We start from the raw sequence: 20,651 nt of genomic DNA, 5'->3' as shown, positions 1-20,651 counted from the left end.
GAGTCTTTTAACAACTTGTATGCTCTTTATAGTCTTCTGTTTGTCAGTCCATCTTTGTCTGTCTTTGTCTGTCTGTGGCATTACAAAGTTTAAGACTATGTAATGTCACGTATTTGGAATCCGTATTTGTTGTTTTCTTTGTCAATTATATGTCTGTTTGTTATGCTTTCATCACAGCACATGGTATATTACTGATAATTTGCATATTATTTTGAAGTGCCAGAAGCACAAAAAAGACAGGAGGTAACTCTGCAGCAACCAGCTACCATCCCTCAAAAAGTGGACAGAGAGGACATAGAGCCTCAAATACAACCTGTGCCAGAACAAGGTATACACAATATAGGTTGTCAATGCTTCTCCCGTTAATGTTTAATGGCTTTCTTCTAAACAACCCCAGCTTTGAACATCTATGTCTTGTTTGTGTCTATGTTCACGTTTGGTGTCGTCTAACTTCTACGTCACAGAGTTTGCGCAGAACTGAAAAGTATTTTCACCGGTTGCTTAATTTTGTCTCGTCATAATCATCGTCATACGGTCTTACCACTCGATAGAGTGTGATTTGTGCAATGTCTGTGTTTGAAACTACTTTCTTGAATATCTTCATTGTATATGCATGTTTTTAACACACTTAAATGGTCTTTTAAGTTCACGTGGAAGAAAGAAAACCAGAACCTGAATCCGTTATTGTGATTCCAAAGGAGGATACACTGCAAAAAGGTAGGGATTTATGCACTGACTTATGTACTGTACCGTACGTACTGTTTACTGTGACGTCTTAAGAGTCTTCTTGAACTCTTTTTCTTAAGTTTACCGTCTTCTGGCTCTCCTTTTTCCTCAGTTTTGTGTCTGTTTGACAATCTAGACACAAGGGTAACACTTGAGCTATCATCATGAAGCTGACTTAATGGTGTTACAATATGACATAATATTAGACTTATAGTTTATCATAAGTTGTTAAGACTTATGATAAATGATGACTATTGACTGTTTTAGACATGGGTCATGTTATGTTTGTGACCGTGTTGACAATATGGTTGAGGTAAAGTGTTACATGTGTTGCCACGTGACGTTCTGTTTGTCATATTTGATGTGTTGTGCAACAACCCTTCTGTCACTCTTCTGTGTTACCAATGTCTAATGCATGTCTTGTGTGTGCTTCAAGTATTGGAGCCCAAACAAAAACCTGTACCTGTTGAGAGAGTACCTGAGAAAAAACCTACTGAAAAGGTACCTGTTGCTAAACCTAAAAAGGAGATGGAAGAAGAAAAGAAAGTTCCAACTTCAGAAATAGAAGTTATGCCACAAAGAAAAGGAACTCCGCCAGACACAGGTATTCTAAATGTTCTGTACGTTTGTGTGTTAAATTTTTTACAATCTTATTTCACCTCCAAATGTAGATATCAGGTGCATAATGGTATGCTAGTACTACTTTCTTATATCTGTGTTTTTTTAACCCAATGTTTGTCTTTATGTTGTGTTTTGTCGTTAATCTCTTGCAACCACCATTTGGTGGGAACTCTTAAAAACATATTTGGAACTTCAAGTGACTTCTAGTCTTCAGATGGCTGAGAAAAGGAGATCTTCGAAAACTCACAAGTTGCGGGAGTTTTCCGACATGATGGAGAGAGCTCCTCCAATAGAAGAAGTCTTTCAGCATGAAGAAGTGGGGCATGAATATGAAGAGGTGTCATATGAGAACAAAGGTGACATATTGGACAAGAGCACTACATCGACATTCCAACCGAAGATTTCAGTGACGACAAAAGATACCCTTCCAGAAAAAGTATCTGTCCAAAAATATAAAAAGTCAGATATGAAACATGAACCATCTCTTAGTGAGGTTTCCAAGAGGAAAGATAGAGCTACTAAGGTTTTTACTACACCGAAACCAAAGGAAAGAAGTGCTGTTGAAATTAGGTCTGATCTAGAGGCAGATTTACCAACCAAACAGGATAGATCTCTTCGGAGGGAGTCTCATGAATCGTCTACAAAAGGAGAAGAAACACTTCTAAGGAAAAGTGTTTACCCTGCAAGTTTAGTGTCTAGAGAGGAAGAGGAGACAGGCATCAAAACTAAGGGAACTCGTTTTGTTGATGTAATTGAGTTAAAGACAGAACAGGCTACTATTGAAGATATACCTATCTATCAAGTAGTTCAATCTATAGAAGAACAATTTGTCCAGAAAGTTGACAAAGTTACTACAAAAGACAGTGTACCTATAAAAAAGGATACAGTATCTTTGGAAGTATTATATGATGAAAAAGCGGACACTGGACTACAAAAATATGAAGAAGTTACCGTCATGAAACAAGGGAGTGCTAGTATGAGTGAAGAAATATCTATGAAAAAGTATCCTGATTTACAGCAGGTAGTTAAGGGTGAAAGCAAGGCTATAGACATAGATAAAAAAGTGAAAAGAAAGAAAACAGACATTGTAAAGAATAAGGAAATTACCACCAGGGTATCAGACAAGAAGGAAATGTCAGGTGGAAGACAGGAGATTCATGTTAGGACAGATTATAGTTCTCCAAGAAAATTATCTCCCCAGGAACATGAGGAATATGTTTCAAAACAAGAGGCATCTGTTATGGATGTTTCAGAGAATAGAAATGAAGCCACAGATATTATTCTCCCCGAACCAACAGCAAGAAAATATACTGACAGTCGATCTAACCGAGAAAGTATTGCTCAATCGGTAGAATGCAAAGAACCAGTAGAATCTTCTATCAGAGTAGAATCAGTAAGGGAAGAAATATCAAATATTCAAGTTAATACAGGAAAGGACAAAATACATTTGTCAGAAGGTATCTCTCCAAAAAAAGTGGCCTTGCCCAAAGAGAAAGGACATGGATTAGTTGGTACTGAAGAGATACCTTGTACGGTTGAGGACTTCCAATCAAAGAAACAGGTAGTTGAGAAAGGCAAACCCTCCAAAGTAATTCAATCCAAGCAGGAAACTTTTGAGAAGACTCTTACTACGGGAGAGGAAACCACTGAAGAGATTCATTTTAGAGTTGAGGCCATCCAAACTAAGAAACAGGTAGTTGAGAAAGGCAAACCTGCCAAAGTAATTGAATCCAAGGAAAGTGCTGACAAGACACTTACTACGAGAGAGGAACCCATCGAAGAGATCCCTCTTACAGTTGAGGACAACCAAACTAAGAAACAGGTCATTGAAAAAGGCAAACCTGTTGAAGTAATTCCTTCTGAAGAGGAAACTCTTGACTCATCGAAGGAGGAAAAGATCTCTTCAAAAGCCTCGCCTTCAAGAGGTATACTAAGTAAATCTAACATGTTTCATCTCATCATCTTGTCAGCGAAATCATCCATCAATTCCATTTCATGCTTAGTTTGAAATCAAACTTTTTTGCCCAGTATTGTTCATCAAGTCGCTTCATTCTAGTGTTTGCTAATCAACATATCCTCTTATGTGGTCAAAATCCACAACTCTTGTGTCACTCTTGCGTAAGTCTTGCGATTCTCTCTGTTGTTTGTGTGTATGTTTTGTGTCTCTTTTGTGTTGTGTTTTCTATTTGATCACATCTTTATTTGGTATTGTATTGGTGCTCCACTGCTTACCCCAAACTGTAGTATCTTGATTTTTACCATAGTGTAATTTCATTTCAAGTACCAGCAAAGAAGAAGGAATCACCTCCACATCCTGTTGAACCACTTACAAAGAAAGTGTCTCAGCTAGAGAAAACTCTTGTTGTTGAAGGGGTAACAGAATCTGAGCCATTTGCAAAGAAAGTGTCTATGCCAGAACCTAAGCCAGAGGCTAAGACAGAGCCTAAACCTAAACCAGAGGATACACCAGAGCCTAAGCCTAAACCAGAGCCTAAATCAGAGCCTAAATCAGAGGTTAAGCTAGAGGCTAAGCCAGAGAAGAAGGCTGTTACTGATGTAGGGGTGAAAGAATCACCTCCACAGCCCGCTGAGCCACTTGTAAAGAAGGTGTTGAAGACGGAGCCTAAACCTAAACTAGAGGCTAAGCCAGAGCCTAAACGAGAGGCTGAGCCAGAGGCTAAAATAGAGACTAAAACTAAATCAGAGGCTAAACTAGAGGCTAAAATAGAGCCTAAGCCAGAGCCTAAACCAGAGGTTATGCCAGAGCCTAAGCCTAAACCAGAAGCTAAGCCTAAACCAGAGGCTAAGCTTGAACCTAAACCAGAGGCTAAGCCAGAGAAGACTGTTGTTACTGTAAGGGTGAAAGACTCACCTCCACAGCCCGCTGAGCTACTTGTAAAGAAAGTGACTACACCAGAGAAGACTGTAGTTGCTGAGGAGGAGGAAGAATCACCTCCAAAGCCACTTGTAAGGAAAGTGGCTAAACCAGAGTCGAAACCAGAGAAGAAGGCTATTACTGAAGATGTGTTTCTTTCAAGTAAAGAAGATGTTGCAACTCGAAAAGGTATAACAAGGGCAATCCTTGAAATCTTCACTCTTGCGTCACTCTTAAAATTGTGTTTTCTTTTGTTGTTTGTTTGTATATTGTTTGTCTGTACGTTTTGTGTATTTGTGTTTGGGATACTTCCTTATTTGTTTCTCCTTCTGTGTTTGCTGTTTGATCACATATTACCTTGGTATTTTCTTGGTGGTTCACTTCTTACACAAATCTGTAGGATGTTGTTCTTGACCATAGTATAACTTTATTTCAAGTACCTGCAAAGGAGAAGGAATCACCTCCAAAGCCTGCTGAGCCTCTTGCAAAGGAAGTGCCTAAACCAGAGAAAACTATTGCTGAAGAGGTGAAAGAATCACCTCCTAAGCCGGCAGAGCCACTGGCCAAGAAAGTATCTAAACCAGAGTCTAAGCCAGAGACCAAGCCAGAGAAGGTGGCAAAGAAAACAGCTATTGCTGAGAAGGTGAAGGAATCACCTCCAAAGCCCACTGAGCCACTTGCAAAGATAGTGGCTAAGCCGGAGAGTAAGCCAGAGAAGACAGCTATTACTGAAGAAGATGTTGTTCCCAAAAAAGGTATAAAAAAGAAATCTTGAAATACAAATCTTTAATCTTCCCTCACTCTTAAAATCTTTATATTTTGTGTGTTATGTTTGTTTATGTTATGTGTTTTTGATGTTTTTCTCTGTCTTTGTGTGTGCTATGTTTATATTTCATAACATCTTTCTCTGAAGCTTTGTCAGTGGTCCAATGCTTACCGCAATCTGTAATATCTTGATTTGTCAGGTCATTATTGTAAAAGAGAATGTGTTCTCAATGACTTACCTGGTTAAATAAAGGTTCAATCAAATAAATAAATATGGATTTTGACCATAGTATAATTTTATTTCAAGTTCCAGCAAAGGAATCACCTCCAAAGCCTGCTGAGCCTCTTGCAAAGAAAGTGCCTACACCAGAGAAAACGGCTATTGCTGAAGAGGTGGAGTCACCTCGAAAGCCTGCTGAGCCACTTCTTAAGAAAGTGTCTTTGCCAGAGTCTAAGCCAGAGCCTAAGTCTGAGCCTAAGCCAGAGAGGAAGGCTATTGCTGAGCCTCCAAAGCCAGCAGAGCCACTTGTAAAGAAAGTGTCTAAGCCAGAGTCTAAGCCAGAGAAGAAGGCTGTTGCTGAAGTGGTGACTCTGTCAAGTGAAGATGTTGCTGCCCAAAAAGGTATAACAAGGACAATCCTTGAAACACACTCTTAAAAATCTTGCTATCCTGTCTGTTATGTTGGTGTGTGTTATGTATTTAGGATATTACGTATTATCTGTTGTGTCTTAGTGTGTTGATGACATGTTTCTTCTCAGTGGTTTAATGCTTACCCCAACATGCAGTGTCTTGATTTTGACCATCGTACAATTTTATTTTAAGTACCAATAAAGGAGAACGAAACATCTCCAAAGCCCACTGAGCCACTTGCAAAGAAAGTCAGTCCTCTTGAAGGTACATGTCTGTTTAATGTTGCATCATGTATGTTCTTTAAATACATTCGTGAATGAATGTTTCTTGGACAAATCTAAATCTTAAACATTATTTTGAAGCTCCTCAAGATAAGAAAAAGACTACAGAGGAAACAAAGCCGGCCTTCCAAGTGCAAGACCAAGATGATACGGAGACAGGTATTCAGCTAATAATGTTCACAAACATCTAGACATAAAATAACAAACTAATATCTTGAAAACCATCCAAATACTACTAAGCCATCTATCTTAAGCCTCATTATAGTCCTAGAGTACCACTAAGCCATCTATCTTAAGCCTCATTATAGTCCTAGAGTACCACTAAGCCATCTATCTTAAGCCTCATTATAGTCCTAGAGTACCACTAAGCCATCTATCTTAAGCCTCATTATAGTCCTAGAGTACCACTAAGCCATCTATCTTAAGCCTCATTATAGTCATAGAGGGTTGAGGCTAACGTATTTTGCTTGTTTGTTTTTTTCAAGTCACCAAAATGTTTTTGCATTAATCTCATTCAACAAAGATTGTTGCCTCTTCGATCCACAAAAACATTCCTGTTCTTTGTCCAGTCTCGTTCTAATGTTTTATGTGCATGTTATACTATTTAAATCAGGTAGGTGCCACCACTAACCAAATTCACAGCAATGCTGTGGTTTTGTATGTAATGTCATATCATGTTGAATGTCTTACTAAGTTCTCATCCTGAAATTCATTAGTGAATTTTAGCATGTCATAGTTTCCCTCTTATATCTTCACTTGATAATATTACTTCATTTGTCCTCATCTTTGATTGGTTATGGGAGGAAATTCCCTTGGAATTCCCGATTGGTTCCTCAAGGTAATGTACAATACCATTCAAAGAGAAAAGTGAATCATTCTCCTTAAGTGATTGGGCTGGTTATACAACTTCCCTCAATCACATCTCAATGTCCTAACCGTACTTGATACATTGAGGCTTGTATCCCATATATCTTCAAATGAATGTGAATCTTTGTACTAAAACAGTGTTTACTTTTACATCATTTCCCTACTAGGTGAAGGCAAGCAGGCACCTGGAGCAGCTAAGAAAGGTATGATGAATACTTTGTTTTATACTTTACATTTCACTATTCCTTGCATATAAAAAAATATCCAGCTCAATATTTTAAATATACAGTCGAATTTCTTACTTTATCATTGTTGTTTTGTTTGTTTGTAGAATTTTGTTTGTTTGTTCGTTGGTTGAGTTTTTTGTGTGTTGTCTTGTAGAGCAAAGTCTCAGTGTTTGATGTGATGTTTTCAATGTTGTTATCTTGTTAAGTGAGCTGTTATGTGTAATATGAAACCTTTACTGCAGTTCTCCGACAAAAAGCAAAAATTCATGTTGAAGAAGAAGAAACACTTGTACTGCCAACCTTGAAGAAAACAAGCAGGAGATCCAAAGACGTGGAGCAAGAACAGGAGATTATATCACTGAAGAAAGTGCCTTCAGTCCCCTTTGAAGATCTGCCAGCACCACCAAAGAAACCTCCTCCGAAAATTACGAAGCATACAATCCATGACTTTGAAGAGAGAGTGTATGAAGAAACTGAAGTAACAATATATGAAAGGTATGAGGCAGAGCAAATCAGCAAGACAGATAAAATCAGCCAGATACCTGATGGAGCTAAAGGAAAGACACCTAAAGAGGTTGAACCAAAAGACTCAATTGAGGACAAATGGTCTCGGAAGACCATTCCCAGAGATGAAAAAGAAGAGGACAAAATTACTTTGAAGAAAACTCCCAAGGGTATGAAAGAAGAGGCAGCAACAGACCCCAGTTTAGCCTTAAAGAAAGTGTCCAGATTGCCATCAGATGAAAAAGGAGAAGAAACTGTGAAGTTAAAACCGTTCCAAAAATCTCCTAAAGCAGGGACTGTTGAGCCAGAGAAGGACAAGGACAAAGATAAGGAATCTGGGGCTTTCAAAAGAGGTGAGAGACCACCAAGAGATGAAGACATCAAAGAACCTGTTGATCGTAAGAAAGCTGATAGAGTTCCTAGTGCTAAAGAAGAGCCACAGGCAGTCAAATTAAAACCAGTGACCAAAGATCCTGAAGATGAACAAGTCCAGGATTCGGACAAACCACTGACAAAGGTGAAAAGGATCCCAACACAGGAGCAAGAGAAGGAAGATGTTAAATTGAAGCCATTTTCAAAGTCACCTAAAGCTGATACTGAAGCTGTGAAGCCAGAGAAGGAGCCTGAGAAGAAGAAAGAGGCTCAAAAAACCCTTAAACAAAAGCCAAGTCCTCCAAAGACAGCACCCATAAAGAAAATGGAAAAGAGTCCTCAAGAGGAAGAGCCAGTACAGTTAAAAAAGGTTGAGCAGGTGCCAAAAGAACCAGAGGACAAAGAAAAAGACAAACCCTCAAAGCATGAAGAGACACTTAAGAAAATGGTGGAACTGAAAAAGACTCCTTCACCTAAGGTTGAAAAACCAAAGCCAAAAGAAATAGAAAAAATTACTATGGAGAGGAAGCCTAGTGCAGAAAGGACCAAAAAGCTGCCCAAAGAAGTTTCACCAAAAGATTCATTTGAAGGTGTTACCCTCAAAAAAGTTCCAAAGAAATCACCACAAGAGGAAACTGATGGAGCACCACTGAAGAAGGTGCCAGCAATGAAAGAGCTTTCCCCTAAAGCTGTACAGTTACGAAAGATCTCGACTCAGCTGGAGGAGGAAGTATTTGAGGAGGAGCCAGATGTTGAGGAGGAATCTGACAGTGAAGGTTGGGGATGGGAACTTGCCCCTCATGATAGTCCTGGATCCACAGAAGACTTGGGAGAGGAAGGTGATGCACTTGGAATGCCAAGACGAGGTGAGATGAAGGCTGGAGCGAATCACCATTGAAGAAAAAGTCCTTAACCCAAAATAATCTCCACCCATTTCCATCTGAATGTTTTCATGTTCTACATGTTAATGTTTGTCATAATTTCGTATTGTTTCTTCATGTCGATCATTTTCACCAGAAAAAGTATTTCATCCCAAATAATCTTCATCCATTTCCGTCTTAATGTTTTCATGTTCTATGTGTTGTTTGTCATCATTTTGTGTTGTTTCTCCATGTCATTCTCCATGTTTCTGTTAATTGTCTGTCAATCCATGTAAAAAGCACATTTGGCATGTTGTTTTTCCAAATGGTATTTGACATTGTGTAGTATATACCCATCTCCCATCGTCCATTGTTCATTTGTTTCCATCATCACCCTTCGTCTTTATTTATCTCTCCATATTGTATGTACAATTCTGAGTAAAAATATTTATAAGGGATTTGAATGTGACCTGTCTTTACGGTATAGTCATTTTAAATATCTTAAACAGATGGAAAGCCAGCAGAAGAAGCTGGTGCAGGCAGAGGTAGAGGTAGAGGTAGAGGCCTCAAAGGTAAGACTGTCCGATCCTGTTGGTTGCATCCATGTGAAAATAATAACTTCTTTAGAGTGCAGCGTCAGCACACTCTACTCTCAATATAATCACTGTTCAAACTTTAAAACGAGCAGACTGACTCAACTTAAATTGCTTGTCAACAGCTTTTTAATATAATTTATACTTTTTAAACTATTAAGCTTTTTGTCCTCCCCAAAGCCTCCATCCACTTCAATGTCTTCAACATTCTAAACTTCCCATAATTCAGCAATGACATCCAACATTCTATCCACTGTCAACACTTGCTTTTGACACAAATCAGCTACTTTGACCACTTTCCTAACAAGTTAGACAAAACGTAGTCTATAACCAGGTTTCCATCCAACCTTTTTATGCGAGTAAAATACATGTTGGATAAAACAGTGGGCACATTCCCTATATAACATAACATTATTTTGTGACAAAACCATCAGTAGTCTTGCAAATGCGATGGAAATCATTGAACTTACTCTTTATTCGGTACATGGGAATTTAACCGCAAAAGTAATGTGCACTATTTCATCACACACAGCCTTTTATCAGTCAATTTGATGGAAACACATCTCTGGTGGTAAAATGTGCATATTGCTTTTATGCAGATTTGAGAACATTTGCATAAAAATCTGTCGCCAATTGGATGGAAACCTAGTTTATGATGTATTTGTCTCTTTCTCTGCTTAGATATATCTACTACCAATCCAGAGATACAGCTGTTTTACTAACCTTGTCATCTACTTTTTCTCTTAACTTTTAAAATCTGAAATTTTGACCACTTTCCCAACAAGTTAGACAAAGAGTGTATGAAATCTTTGTCTCTTTCTCTGCTTTTCAAATAATAGAATGGAAATGTATTCTACCAATCTAGCGATACAGCTATTTTAGTAACCACATAAACTTATTTATTTGGTTGCTACACTCTTAGTAAAGGTGCTATCTAGAACTTAAAAGGTTCTTTGGCTGTCCCCATAGGAGAACCCTTTAAATAACCCTTTTTGGTTCCAGGTAGAACCCTTTTGAGTTCCATGTAGAACCATGTAGAGCTGTTTGAAGCTGGTGTACAAAACCAAAAGTAAAAAAACAAAACTTAAGAACGGGAAGCATAGAAATAGTTCACAAAGAACAGATTTACGGATTCTTAGACTTGCTTTCAAGTAGAATGATAGATCTATAACTCACATTTCTATGTGAATTTGGTCAGTTCACCCAAAACGTTACATATTGCCACTTTAACTGATGTAAACAGGCTAAACATCTAATCTGTGTAATTGTGTCTGAATTGTAGCAGGCAAAACCCCATCCCCTGGTGAAGGCAGGGGTAGAGGACTGAAACCCGGTGGTGGAGGAGACAAGCCACCCGATGCTAATCCTTTTGGATTCCAGCTTAAAGCAGTTCCACTGAAGTTCACGAAACCGCTCAAAGACATAGTGTTACAAGAAGGTGATGCTGTTGGTGCTTCTGCTACGTTTGAGTGTGAGGTTTCACCTTCTACTGCAGTAACTACATGGATGAAAGATGACAGCAACCTAAGAGAGAGTCCAAAACACAAATTCACCTCTGATGGCAAAGATCGCAGACTAGCCATTATTGACGTCCAACTTATTGACACTGGAGAATATACTTGTGTGGCCAAGCTTGGCAACAAGGAAAAGACAACAACCGCCAAACTCATTGTTGAAGGTATTTCAGATAATTTTCTTAATTGAAATAATGTGAATTATTTATATTATATAATAATGATTTACAATTAATTAATTATGTATTTATAAGAATCATATTTTTTAACAACATCATGTTGAAAAGCTGATCGCAATTCATTTACAGGTGATGTAGCTTAAATAACGATTGTTTACTTAATGTCTTGTTTTATATTGTTGTATGAAAATGTATACTGTATAACTACACAATTCTATGGAGAGTACTCCCTTTTTGATCAAGTATTCCTTAATCTATGTAGCTTCTATGTCACATTTAAGTTGCGCTGATTATTACATGTATGCATTATTGATATGGGTTGATGCATTTTACCTTTACATTTTGATGCAAATAACTTATATGCAAATGTGTATGTAAATATCGGACTAATACTAACCCAATACTTATGCATTCAGAACTGCCCGTGAAGTGGGTGAAGGAGCTGGATGAGGAGACGTCGGTCCTGAAGGGGCAGCCTATGTACCTGACCTGTGAATTGAACAAGGAGAGAGAAGTGACCTGGATGAAGAGTGGTAATGTCCTCAAAGTAATCCCTGGAAAGGTGGCCATCAACGTCATTGGAATGCAACATGCCGTTACGATCCAGAACACGGGCGATGACGACGCTGGAATCTACGCATGCGAGTGTGAACTCATCAGGACTAAAACAACTGTCAAAATCATTGGTTTGTAGATAATTCCCTAAATAAACTGTTGACACTTATCAACTATATCAATTTACTCAATCTGTTCGTCCACATATGTAAACTGATTACATCTTAATTTTTACAGAAATTGTCAGAGACTGGTTGGTGAAACCATTGAGAGATCAGCATGTGAAACCCAAGGCCACTGCCATTTTCAAGTGTGAGCTCTTCAAAGAAACCCCCAACTGGAAGTTTTTCAAAGGCAACGATGAGATTACTAATGATCCTACTGACAAGACTGAGGTCAAGAAAGAAGGAAAAGTCTTGACTCTCACAATAAAGAATGCACAGCCCGATGATATTGCAGAATATGCCATGGAAGTTGAAGGCCACAGATACACAGCTAAACTGACTCTTGGAGGTTGGTTGCACAATCACACATATCTTGTATGTTGTTCAATCAAGTAAGGCTACCTACATGAAGTGAATGCTTATTATATACTTTTGATATTTTTACAGAACGTGAAGCTGAGATCTTGAAACCACTCTCCAGTTGTGAGGTGGTCGAGAAAGAGGATGTTACGTTTGAAACTGAGATATCTGAAGAGGATGTGCCTGGAGAATGGAAACATAAAGGGCAGGTCTTAACAAGATCACCGGTAAGACTTGTCTTATGAATTGACTGAAATATTTCCCCGGACCCGTAACCTAAACTTTCAGAAAAACTGTTTTCAATGTTGAACAGTCTTTGATATCTGTTTAACTAGTTTTTTTGTGCATTTTCAGACATGTGAGATCAAAATGGAGGGCAAGAAACGTTTCCTCACTCTGAAAAGTGTTCCGCTGGACGCGTCTGGTGAAGTGTCTTATACAGCTCTGAATGCTGTCACTAGTGCTGTGCTCACAGTTAAGGGTAAGCAATTGTTTCAAGAGTAAAGTATGTATTTATGTATCGATGATGTTATGCATGTATTGACAAAGAGATCATTATTTGTATCTCCCAGAACTGGAAATGGACTTCACAGTCCCCTTAAAGGACGTGTCAGTACCTGAAAAGAAACAGGCTATGTTTGAGTGTACTATCACAAAGGATGTGCCTAAAGTCATGTGGTTTAAGGGTTCTGACACCATTGGTACATCAGACAAAAAATATGAAATAATCGATGATGGAAAAAAACACATGTTGGTCATAAACAAATGTGAGTTTGATGATGAGGGAAATTACAGTATTGAGGCCTTGGGCAAAAATTCAACCGCTAAACTCACTGTGGAGGGTAAGTGTGGAACCATTGTTATTATATTTGACATCCTTTGAGTGGTTTTCGTTTGATATCATCAAAAGTTGTTCCCTGTGATTCATTAATTATTTTCCTAGTTGGAATCATTTTATTTTAACTAAGTCCAATATGCACTCACCTAACATAATATAGGTATGAGGCTCAAATTTGAATTGCCACTTCAGGACCAAACTGAGAAGGAAGGTAACACTGCTCGGTTTGAGCTTGAGCTCTCTCATGAGAATGTACCTGTGACATGGTACAAAAATGAAACCAAACTCCATGTGAGCAGAACCGTGCTCATCTATAGTCGTGGAAAGAAACATACACTAGAAATCAAGGAGTTGACTCTAGATGATATCTGCCAGATTAAGGCAGAGGCTAAAGGAATTCCCTCAATGGCAAACCTGACGGTGATAGGTAACCCCTGCTTTGTTCCTTTATTCAAATTGTTTGTTTCTTTGTTGTGATTGAAATCCTTGAAATCATTTAAGGATTTGCACCATGCTACAGTAGATAAATGCAGAATGCAAAACACTTATCCTCCTGATGACTTTTCCATGTTCCAGAGGGTGATGCATACTTCGTAGTGAAGTTGCAGGATTATACTGCAGTCGAGAAAGACGAAATAACTCTGGACTGTGAACTCAGCAAAGATGTCCCAGTCATGTGGTACCATAATGAGACTGAAATTAAGGCCTCTAAGATGGTAACCATAAGGGCTGAAGCGAATCGAAGAGTGTTGTCCATTAAGAAACTGGATGACAGAGATAAGGGTCAATACGTATGTGATTGTGGAACGGACAAAACCATGGCAAATATTAACATTGAGGGTAAGCAATTACAAATGTTTGTCATGCAACAAACATTTATTTTGAGAACGTTCTTGCGTTTGTTCTTGTAATTGTAATGTTCTCAATCCTGAATTGCAGCTCGAGATATAAAGATAACTCGGCCAATGTATGGTGTTGAGCTCTTTGATGGTGAGACCGCTCGCTTTGAGGTGGAAATCTCAGAAGATGATGTCCATGGCCAGTGGAAACTGAACGGAGAAATCCTTACTCAATCACCTGTATGTTACATAGACCAAATAATTCTCACTGTTGTTTTACCATTATACCATTCATATCCATTACATGATCATCCATTCACATCCATTACGTTATCTTTAAATATTACACTGAAACAGCCTATAGCGTTCTCCTCCTCCTTCCTCCCTTTCCTCTTCGTCTTCATCTAATCTGGACTATTTTCTACATACATTTTACCACCATTTACAGGACATTGAAATCATAGAGGACGGTGCAAAGCACACGTTGATATTGTACAACCTCAAGGCCCCCTTGTCAGGGGAGATTGGATTTACAGCTGCCAATGCTAAATGTGTTGCTAATCTGAAAGTGAAAGGTGAGATTAAAAAAGAAACATTTGGTTGGTGATCTTATCTGATGATGTAAATGTAAATACTTTCAGTGGTGGTATTCTACGCATTGCCACGATGCCACATTATCTCTGTTTCCTTCTGAATTACAGAGAGTCCAATTACATTTGTCACACCTTTGAGTGATGTGCAAGTGTATGAAAAGGATGAGGCCAGATTTGAGTGCGAGGTGTCAAGAGAACCCAAGAGCTTCCGTTGGTTCAAGGGATCTCATGAGTTGACAGCTGATGATAAGTTTGATATTATCCATGAGGGAAAGAGACACACTCTGGTGGTCAAATCTGCCGCATATGAGGATGAAGCTAAGTACATATTTGAGGCAGAGGACAAGAGAACCACTGGCAAACTAGTTATCCAAGGTAATCTGAAGATATTGTTCTGTGCTTCCTGTTTAAATCCTGATTCAATTCATTACAAGTGACTGAAATTGATCTTCTCACGATGACGATGATTTAATTTCTTATGAATTGAATGTCTTATCAGGAATTCGCCTTGAGTTTGTCAAGCCCATTAAGGATGTCACTGTCAAGGAGCGTGAGACGGCAGAGTTCAGTATTGAATTCTCACATGACAACATCCAGGTCACATGGTACAAGAACGGTGTGCGTTTGCATCCCAGCAAAGTTGTGCACATGTCAGACGATGGCAAGATGCACAAATTGACCTTCAAGGAGGTGTCCATTGATGACACATCCATGATCAAAGTAGAAGCCATGGGCAAAAGCTCAGAGGCCATGCTCACAGTCCTCGGTTAGTATACCGTTAAAATTCTTGAAACGTTCAATCACAACAAATCTATAGAATCTATAGATGGAAATAAGCTGTTGGCGAAACAGGTGAGTTACCGTTGTCGAAAGTGAAATATCACACACACAACTCATCATGGTTTCTTTTTCATCAACAGAGGGAAAGCCTTACTTCACGACAAAACTGCACGACTACTCAGTCACTGAGAAGGATGAACTGACAATGGTTTGTGAACTGAGCAAGCCCAATGCAGAGGTGAAATGGTTCAAAGGTGGCCAGCAAATCACTCCCTCCAAGAACGTGGCCATCAAAGCCGATGGAAAGAGGCGTATGCTGATCATTAAGAAGACAGAGAAAGCCGACATTGGAGAATACACCTGTGATTGTGATTCGGACAAAACCACGGCCAAACTCAACATTGAAGGTAGCCTTTAGTGTTTTTATCTCAGCATTTGAGGGTTGCAGTATGTATTTTGTTTCATTCATACAAACACTTGTCTTTGTGTTTCTTCTACAGAGCGTGACATTAAGTTTGTCAGGCCCCTGTACAGCGTGGAAGTCACAGAAACTGAAATTGCCAAGTTTGAGACTGAGATCTCTGAGGAGGAAGTACATGGTCACTGGAAACTCAAAGGAGAGGCCCTTCATCAGTCTGCTGTAAGAAAATATCCATATTATTATTACTACATAATTGGACGTTCCTTACTACGTTTCATAGCGGCTGAGAAAGAGACAGAGAACAAAAACATATATATATATATCACTTGATGATGATCACTTAGTAACTGTTTGTGTATTCTCTTTCAAGGACTGTGAGATTAAGGAGGAGGGTACAAGGCATGTGCTGATCCTGTACAACGTTCGCATGGATCAGGCCGGAGAAGTTGACTTCCAGGCTGCCAATGCTAAATCCAATGCTCAGCTTAGAGTTAAAGGTGAGAATTATTTAACACACTCACACATTTATCTGACAATTAGATAAGCACTGATTTGTTAAAGCCACACTCTGTAAGATATGCATACCATCAAGTGGGCCACCAACAAAAACATTTAAGAATCCAATAACGTTTGTTTAACCCTCCCGTTGTCCTAGGGTCAAAATGACCCGCCACTGTGTTGAACCAACTTTATTTAATTTTTATATTTTTGGGATCGTTTGTGAGAAGGAGGCAGTGAGACTTTAAAGAAAGTATCACTGCCTCCTTCTCACAAATGATCCAAAAAATATAAAAATTAAATAAAGTTGGTTCAACACAGTGGCGGGTCATTTTGACCCTAGGACAACGGGAGGGTTAAATTATCCTTAGGAGTACATTTGATCAGTAAAAATGTGTTTATGGTGGGTTTGAATGATACATTGTCCCAACTGTTGGTTGAATACAGTGGGGGAAAAAAGTATTTAGTCAGCCACCAATTGTGCAAGTTCTCCCACTTAAAAAGATGAGAGAGGCCTGTAATTTTCATCATAGGTACACGTCAACTATGACAGACAAAATGAGAATTTTTTTCTCCAGAAAATCACATTGTAGGATTTTTTATGAATTTATTTGCAAATTAGGGTGGAAAATAAGTATTTGGTCAATAACAAAAGTTTCTCAATACTTTGTTATATACCCTTTGTTGGCAATGACACAGGTCAAACGTTTTCTGTAAGTCTTCACAAGGTTTTCACACACTGTTGCTGGTATTTTGGCCCATTCCTCCATGCAGATCTCCTCTAGAGCAGTGATATTTTGGGGCTGTCGCTGGGCAACACGGACTTTCAACTCCCTCCAAAGATTTTCTATGGGGTTGAGATCTGGAGACTGGCTAGGCCACTCCAGGACCTTGAAATGCTTCTTACGAAGCCACTCATTCGTTGCCCGGGCGGTGTGTTTGGGATCATTGTCATGCTGAAAGACCCAGCCACGTTTCATCTTCAATGCCCTTGCTGATGGAAGGAGGTTTTCACTCAAAATCTCACGATACATGGCCCCATTCATTCTTTCCTTTACACGGATCAGTTGTCCTGGTCCCTTTGCAGAAAAACAGCCCCAAAGCATGATGTTTCCACCCCCATGCTTCACAGTAGGTATGGTGTTCTTTGGATGCAACTCAGCATTCTTTGTCCTCCAAACACGACGAGTTGAGTTTTTACCAAAAAGTTCTATTTTGGTTTCATCTGACCATATGACATTCTCCCAATCCTCTTCTGGATCATCCAAATGCACTCTAGCAAACTTCAGACGGGCCTGGACATGTACTGGCTTAAGCAGGGGGACACGTCCGGCACTGCAGGATTTGAGTCCCTGGCGGCGTAGTGTGTTACTGATGGTAGGCTTTGTTACTTTGGTCCCAGCTCTCTGCAGGTCATTCACTAGGTCCCCCCGTGTGGTTCTGGGATTTTTGCTCACCGTTCTTGTGATCATTTTGACCCCACGGGGTGAGATCTTGCGTGGAGCCCCAGATCGAGGGAGATTATCAGTGGTCTTGTATGTCTTCCATTTCCTAATAATTGCTCCCACAGTTGATTTCTTCAAACCAAGCTGCTTACCTATTGCAGATTCAGTCTTCCCAGCCTGGTGCAGGTCTACAATTGTGTTTCTGGTGTCCTTTGACAGCTCTTTGGTCTTGGCCATAGTGGAGTTTGGAGTGTGACTGTTTGAGGTTGTGGACAGGTGTCTTTTATACTGATAACAAGTTCAAACAGGTGCCATTAATACAGGTAACGAGTGGAGGACAGAGGAGCCTCTTAAAGAAGAAGTTACAGGTCTGTGAGAGCCAGAAATCTTGCTTGTTTGTAGGTGACCAAATACTTATTTTCCACCATAATTTGCAAATAAATTCATAAAAAATCCTACAATGTGATTTTCTGGATTTTTTTTTCTCATTTTGTCTGTCATAGTTGACGTGTACCTATGATGAAAATTACAGGCCTCACTCATCTTTTTAAGTGGGAGAACTTGCACAATTGGTGGCTGACTAAATACTTTTTCCCCCCACTGTAAGTACAGCCCCATGTAAGTAGGTGTCAAAAGTTTGTTTTACAAGGGAGGACTAAAGCCATAAATGTGTCATAAAAAGTGTTGAGGTTTGGATGTCAATTCTGGCACACGTTTTATATATCTAAATATATACTTGCTTACAGAACACCCAGGGCCTGGTTATGCAATGCAACTCTTAGCCATGATGCAGATTCTTTTTTAAAGTTTGGTAAAAGCCCACCCCGACATTCTCCTTTTCCTGGAGAATTCCGACAGGTTGATTGACAGGGACAGATTGCCTAGCCGATGGTTTGGCAGGGCGTGGGCTGATGGCCAATCAGGTGTTGTGGCTATTTTAGAAGCCACATGCCTTATCTAGAGTGGGCGGTTAGTGATTGGCAGAGGTACAACATGCCTTCCTTCAAAGTTTTCTGCTGACTTTATACATCTCAAGGAAACTGAGTATGCAAATGAGAAAGGCCCTCTAGGTTAGTCCAGTTGTCCTGGTGGATTACAGGACTCTAGAGCAGTGGCCGGCCGTCAGGGGATCCGCAAAATGAGGATTATCAGTTAAGGATTTACCTGTTTCGCTTGAGATTTTGGAGTGACTAACGATGTCTTCTCCTCAATCTAAAGCGCGGGTGATTGGCCTGCTGCGGCCGCTCAAGGATGTTACTGTTACTGCCGGGGAAACCGCCACTTTCGACTGTGAACTGTCATATGAAGGAATTGCTGTGGAATGGTTCCTAGGGGGCACAAAGTTGGAGCCAAGTGACAGAGTAAGTGTTTATACCATCTTCAATATTTATGTTATCACAACACTGACACTCCTTCAAGTAATTGATATGGAAACATGCCAAGACTTAGAACTGTAATTATAAACAACCGTTTTTCAATATGGCTGACAAATACATGTTGTCATGGAATTTACTACCTGGATTATCAGCTATTATCATATCCCAAATGTTTTAACTCTTAATTTTATTCCAACTGTTTTTTTAATTTAAATGGATCTTAGATTTTCCTGTTGCATTATTTACGTTTCTACATTTTGTTAAAATGTTCTTGCATGTGCAACCTACATGCTTTCTGCATATAACGACCTGTGAGGATCAGGATTCCAGTTGAGGATTTGATCTGGGTTTTGAGATAACGCAGGAGGGATTTTCTGCCCTTCAACCGTTCTTCTGGCTATTTTTAACCGCTTCAAATGTGTACGTCCAATGGCAGGTGGTTTGAAGAGCTATTTCATAATTATAATTTCAAAATCTGAAATGAGTTGTAATTTAATGTACAAATTTGCTTTGATTTGCTTTGAGTGATCCGTTAGTCCTGTGCATATCTATGTATTGTCTAATTATTTAATTAATTCCTGTGGGTTTGAAGTGTGAAACGTTATAAGATAGGTTGATTAAGATGTTGTGTTGCCTTGTTTCCCGTGACCAATTTTAATGATCATTCACAGCCTTGATACATTGATGTGTTGCCATACACAATATTCACGAAATTGTATTACTTTGAGGGTAACTGTGATGACTTTTGTTCCACTAAAAGTCTTACATGTACAATAATATATTCTGGAATATGTAGGCTATTATTTTAAAGTGGCCACGTCTGAATAGCTCAAAACATTATGATTTATGCTGTCAGGGGTTGTTTGAAAAATCTGATGTCATTTGTACTGTTATAATTATGATATAACAGTCTGAAGATGTTGTTTTAAAGTGGCTGTTTAAAGTTATTTGAAATCTCTTATGAAAAAGAATATACAGTCTACCTTGCAATAGATACAGCTAAATAACTGCTATGATCTTCATGTTTTCACATATGGTTATGTCAATTGGCATGCCATGACTATTTGTAATGGGGAAAAAACAATAGAACCTATGACTGTGATTGCTGTACCACTGTACCATAAGCGGTAGTCCTATATTGTTTACATTTAAGAGGAAAGTGTTGACTTTATGGAACACCTACTATAAAGGACTGGGGAAGTTTTGTAGCTTAGTGGTTAAGAGCGTTGTGCCAGTAACCGAAAGGTCGCTGGTTCTAATCCCTGAGCCGACTAGGTGAAAAATCTGTCGATGTGCCCTTGAGCAAGGCACTTAACCCTAATTGCTCCTGTAAGTCGCTTTGGATAAGAGCGTCTGCTAAATGACTAAAATGTAAAATGTAAAAATGTTTTGTCTTAGTTAACCACCTCACCCAAGCTTTGGGAAAGTGGAGCAGTCAGGTGGCAACAGGAGTTAAAATGGAGCCTAGGGCCCCTTCAGTCCCTTGTCACCAGCTGCTGATGTTCATTCAGGGGAAGAAGTAAATAGCTTGACCACCCATAGCTGTCACTGTCCCCCTGATTAATCAAACTGTTTGATTTGCACAGGTGGTCACCCGAGCAGAAGGCAAAACTCACACTCTAACTCTCAGAGATGTCAAGATTTCAGAGGATGGGGAAGTTAAACTCACTGCAAAGGATTTCCAGATTGAGGCCAGACTACATGTGAATGGTAGGTTGCGCTTTGTGGTATTTAGTTGTGGTTGTAATGGAGATTTTTGCCCCCAAC

At 39.3% G+C, this 20,651-nt stretch overlaps 1 protein-coding gene across 1 annotated transcript in view; it reads left to right on the top strand.

The window, feature by feature from the left end:
- Positions 1–20,651, top strand: part of LOC311143997 (titin-like) — a gene marked incomplete at both ends in the record, with an annotated part of 179,483 nt that overhangs the window by 61,547 nt on the left and 97,285 nt on the right. The window contains 14 exons of the mRNA XM_084179909.1: positions 218–328; positions 646–717; positions 6,934–6,969; positions 9,239–9,301; positions 10,605–11,000; positions 11,432–11,701; positions 11,808–12,083; positions 12,182–12,321; positions 12,449–12,575; positions 15,285–15,551; positions 15,645–15,784; positions 15,936–16,062; positions 18,727–18,869; positions 20,471–20,594. Coding sequence (XP_084036035.1) covers positions 218–328; positions 646–717; positions 6,934–6,969; positions 9,239–9,301; positions 10,605–11,000; positions 11,432–11,701; positions 11,808–12,083; positions 12,182–12,321; positions 12,449–12,575; positions 15,285–15,551; positions 15,645–15,784; positions 15,936–16,062; positions 18,727–18,869; positions 20,471–20,594 — 2,292 coding nt within the window. The remainder of the gene's footprint in view (positions 1–217; positions 329–645; positions 718–6,933; positions 6,970–9,238; positions 9,302–10,604; positions 11,001–11,431; positions 11,702–11,807; positions 12,084–12,181; positions 12,322–12,448; positions 12,576–15,284; positions 15,552–15,644; positions 15,785–15,935; positions 16,063–18,726; positions 18,870–20,470; positions 20,595–20,651) is intronic.

The sequence above is a fragment of the Coregonus lavaretus genome (assembly GCF_964263955.1).
Source record: "Coregonus lavaretus genome assembly, chromosome: 16".
Taxonomy (NCBI): Eukaryota; Metazoa; Chordata; class Actinopteri; order Salmoniformes; family Salmonidae; genus Coregonus; species Coregonus lavaretus.
The sequence above is the reverse complement of the archived record's forward strand: the minus strand, read 5'-3'. Positions and strand labels throughout refer to the sequence as shown.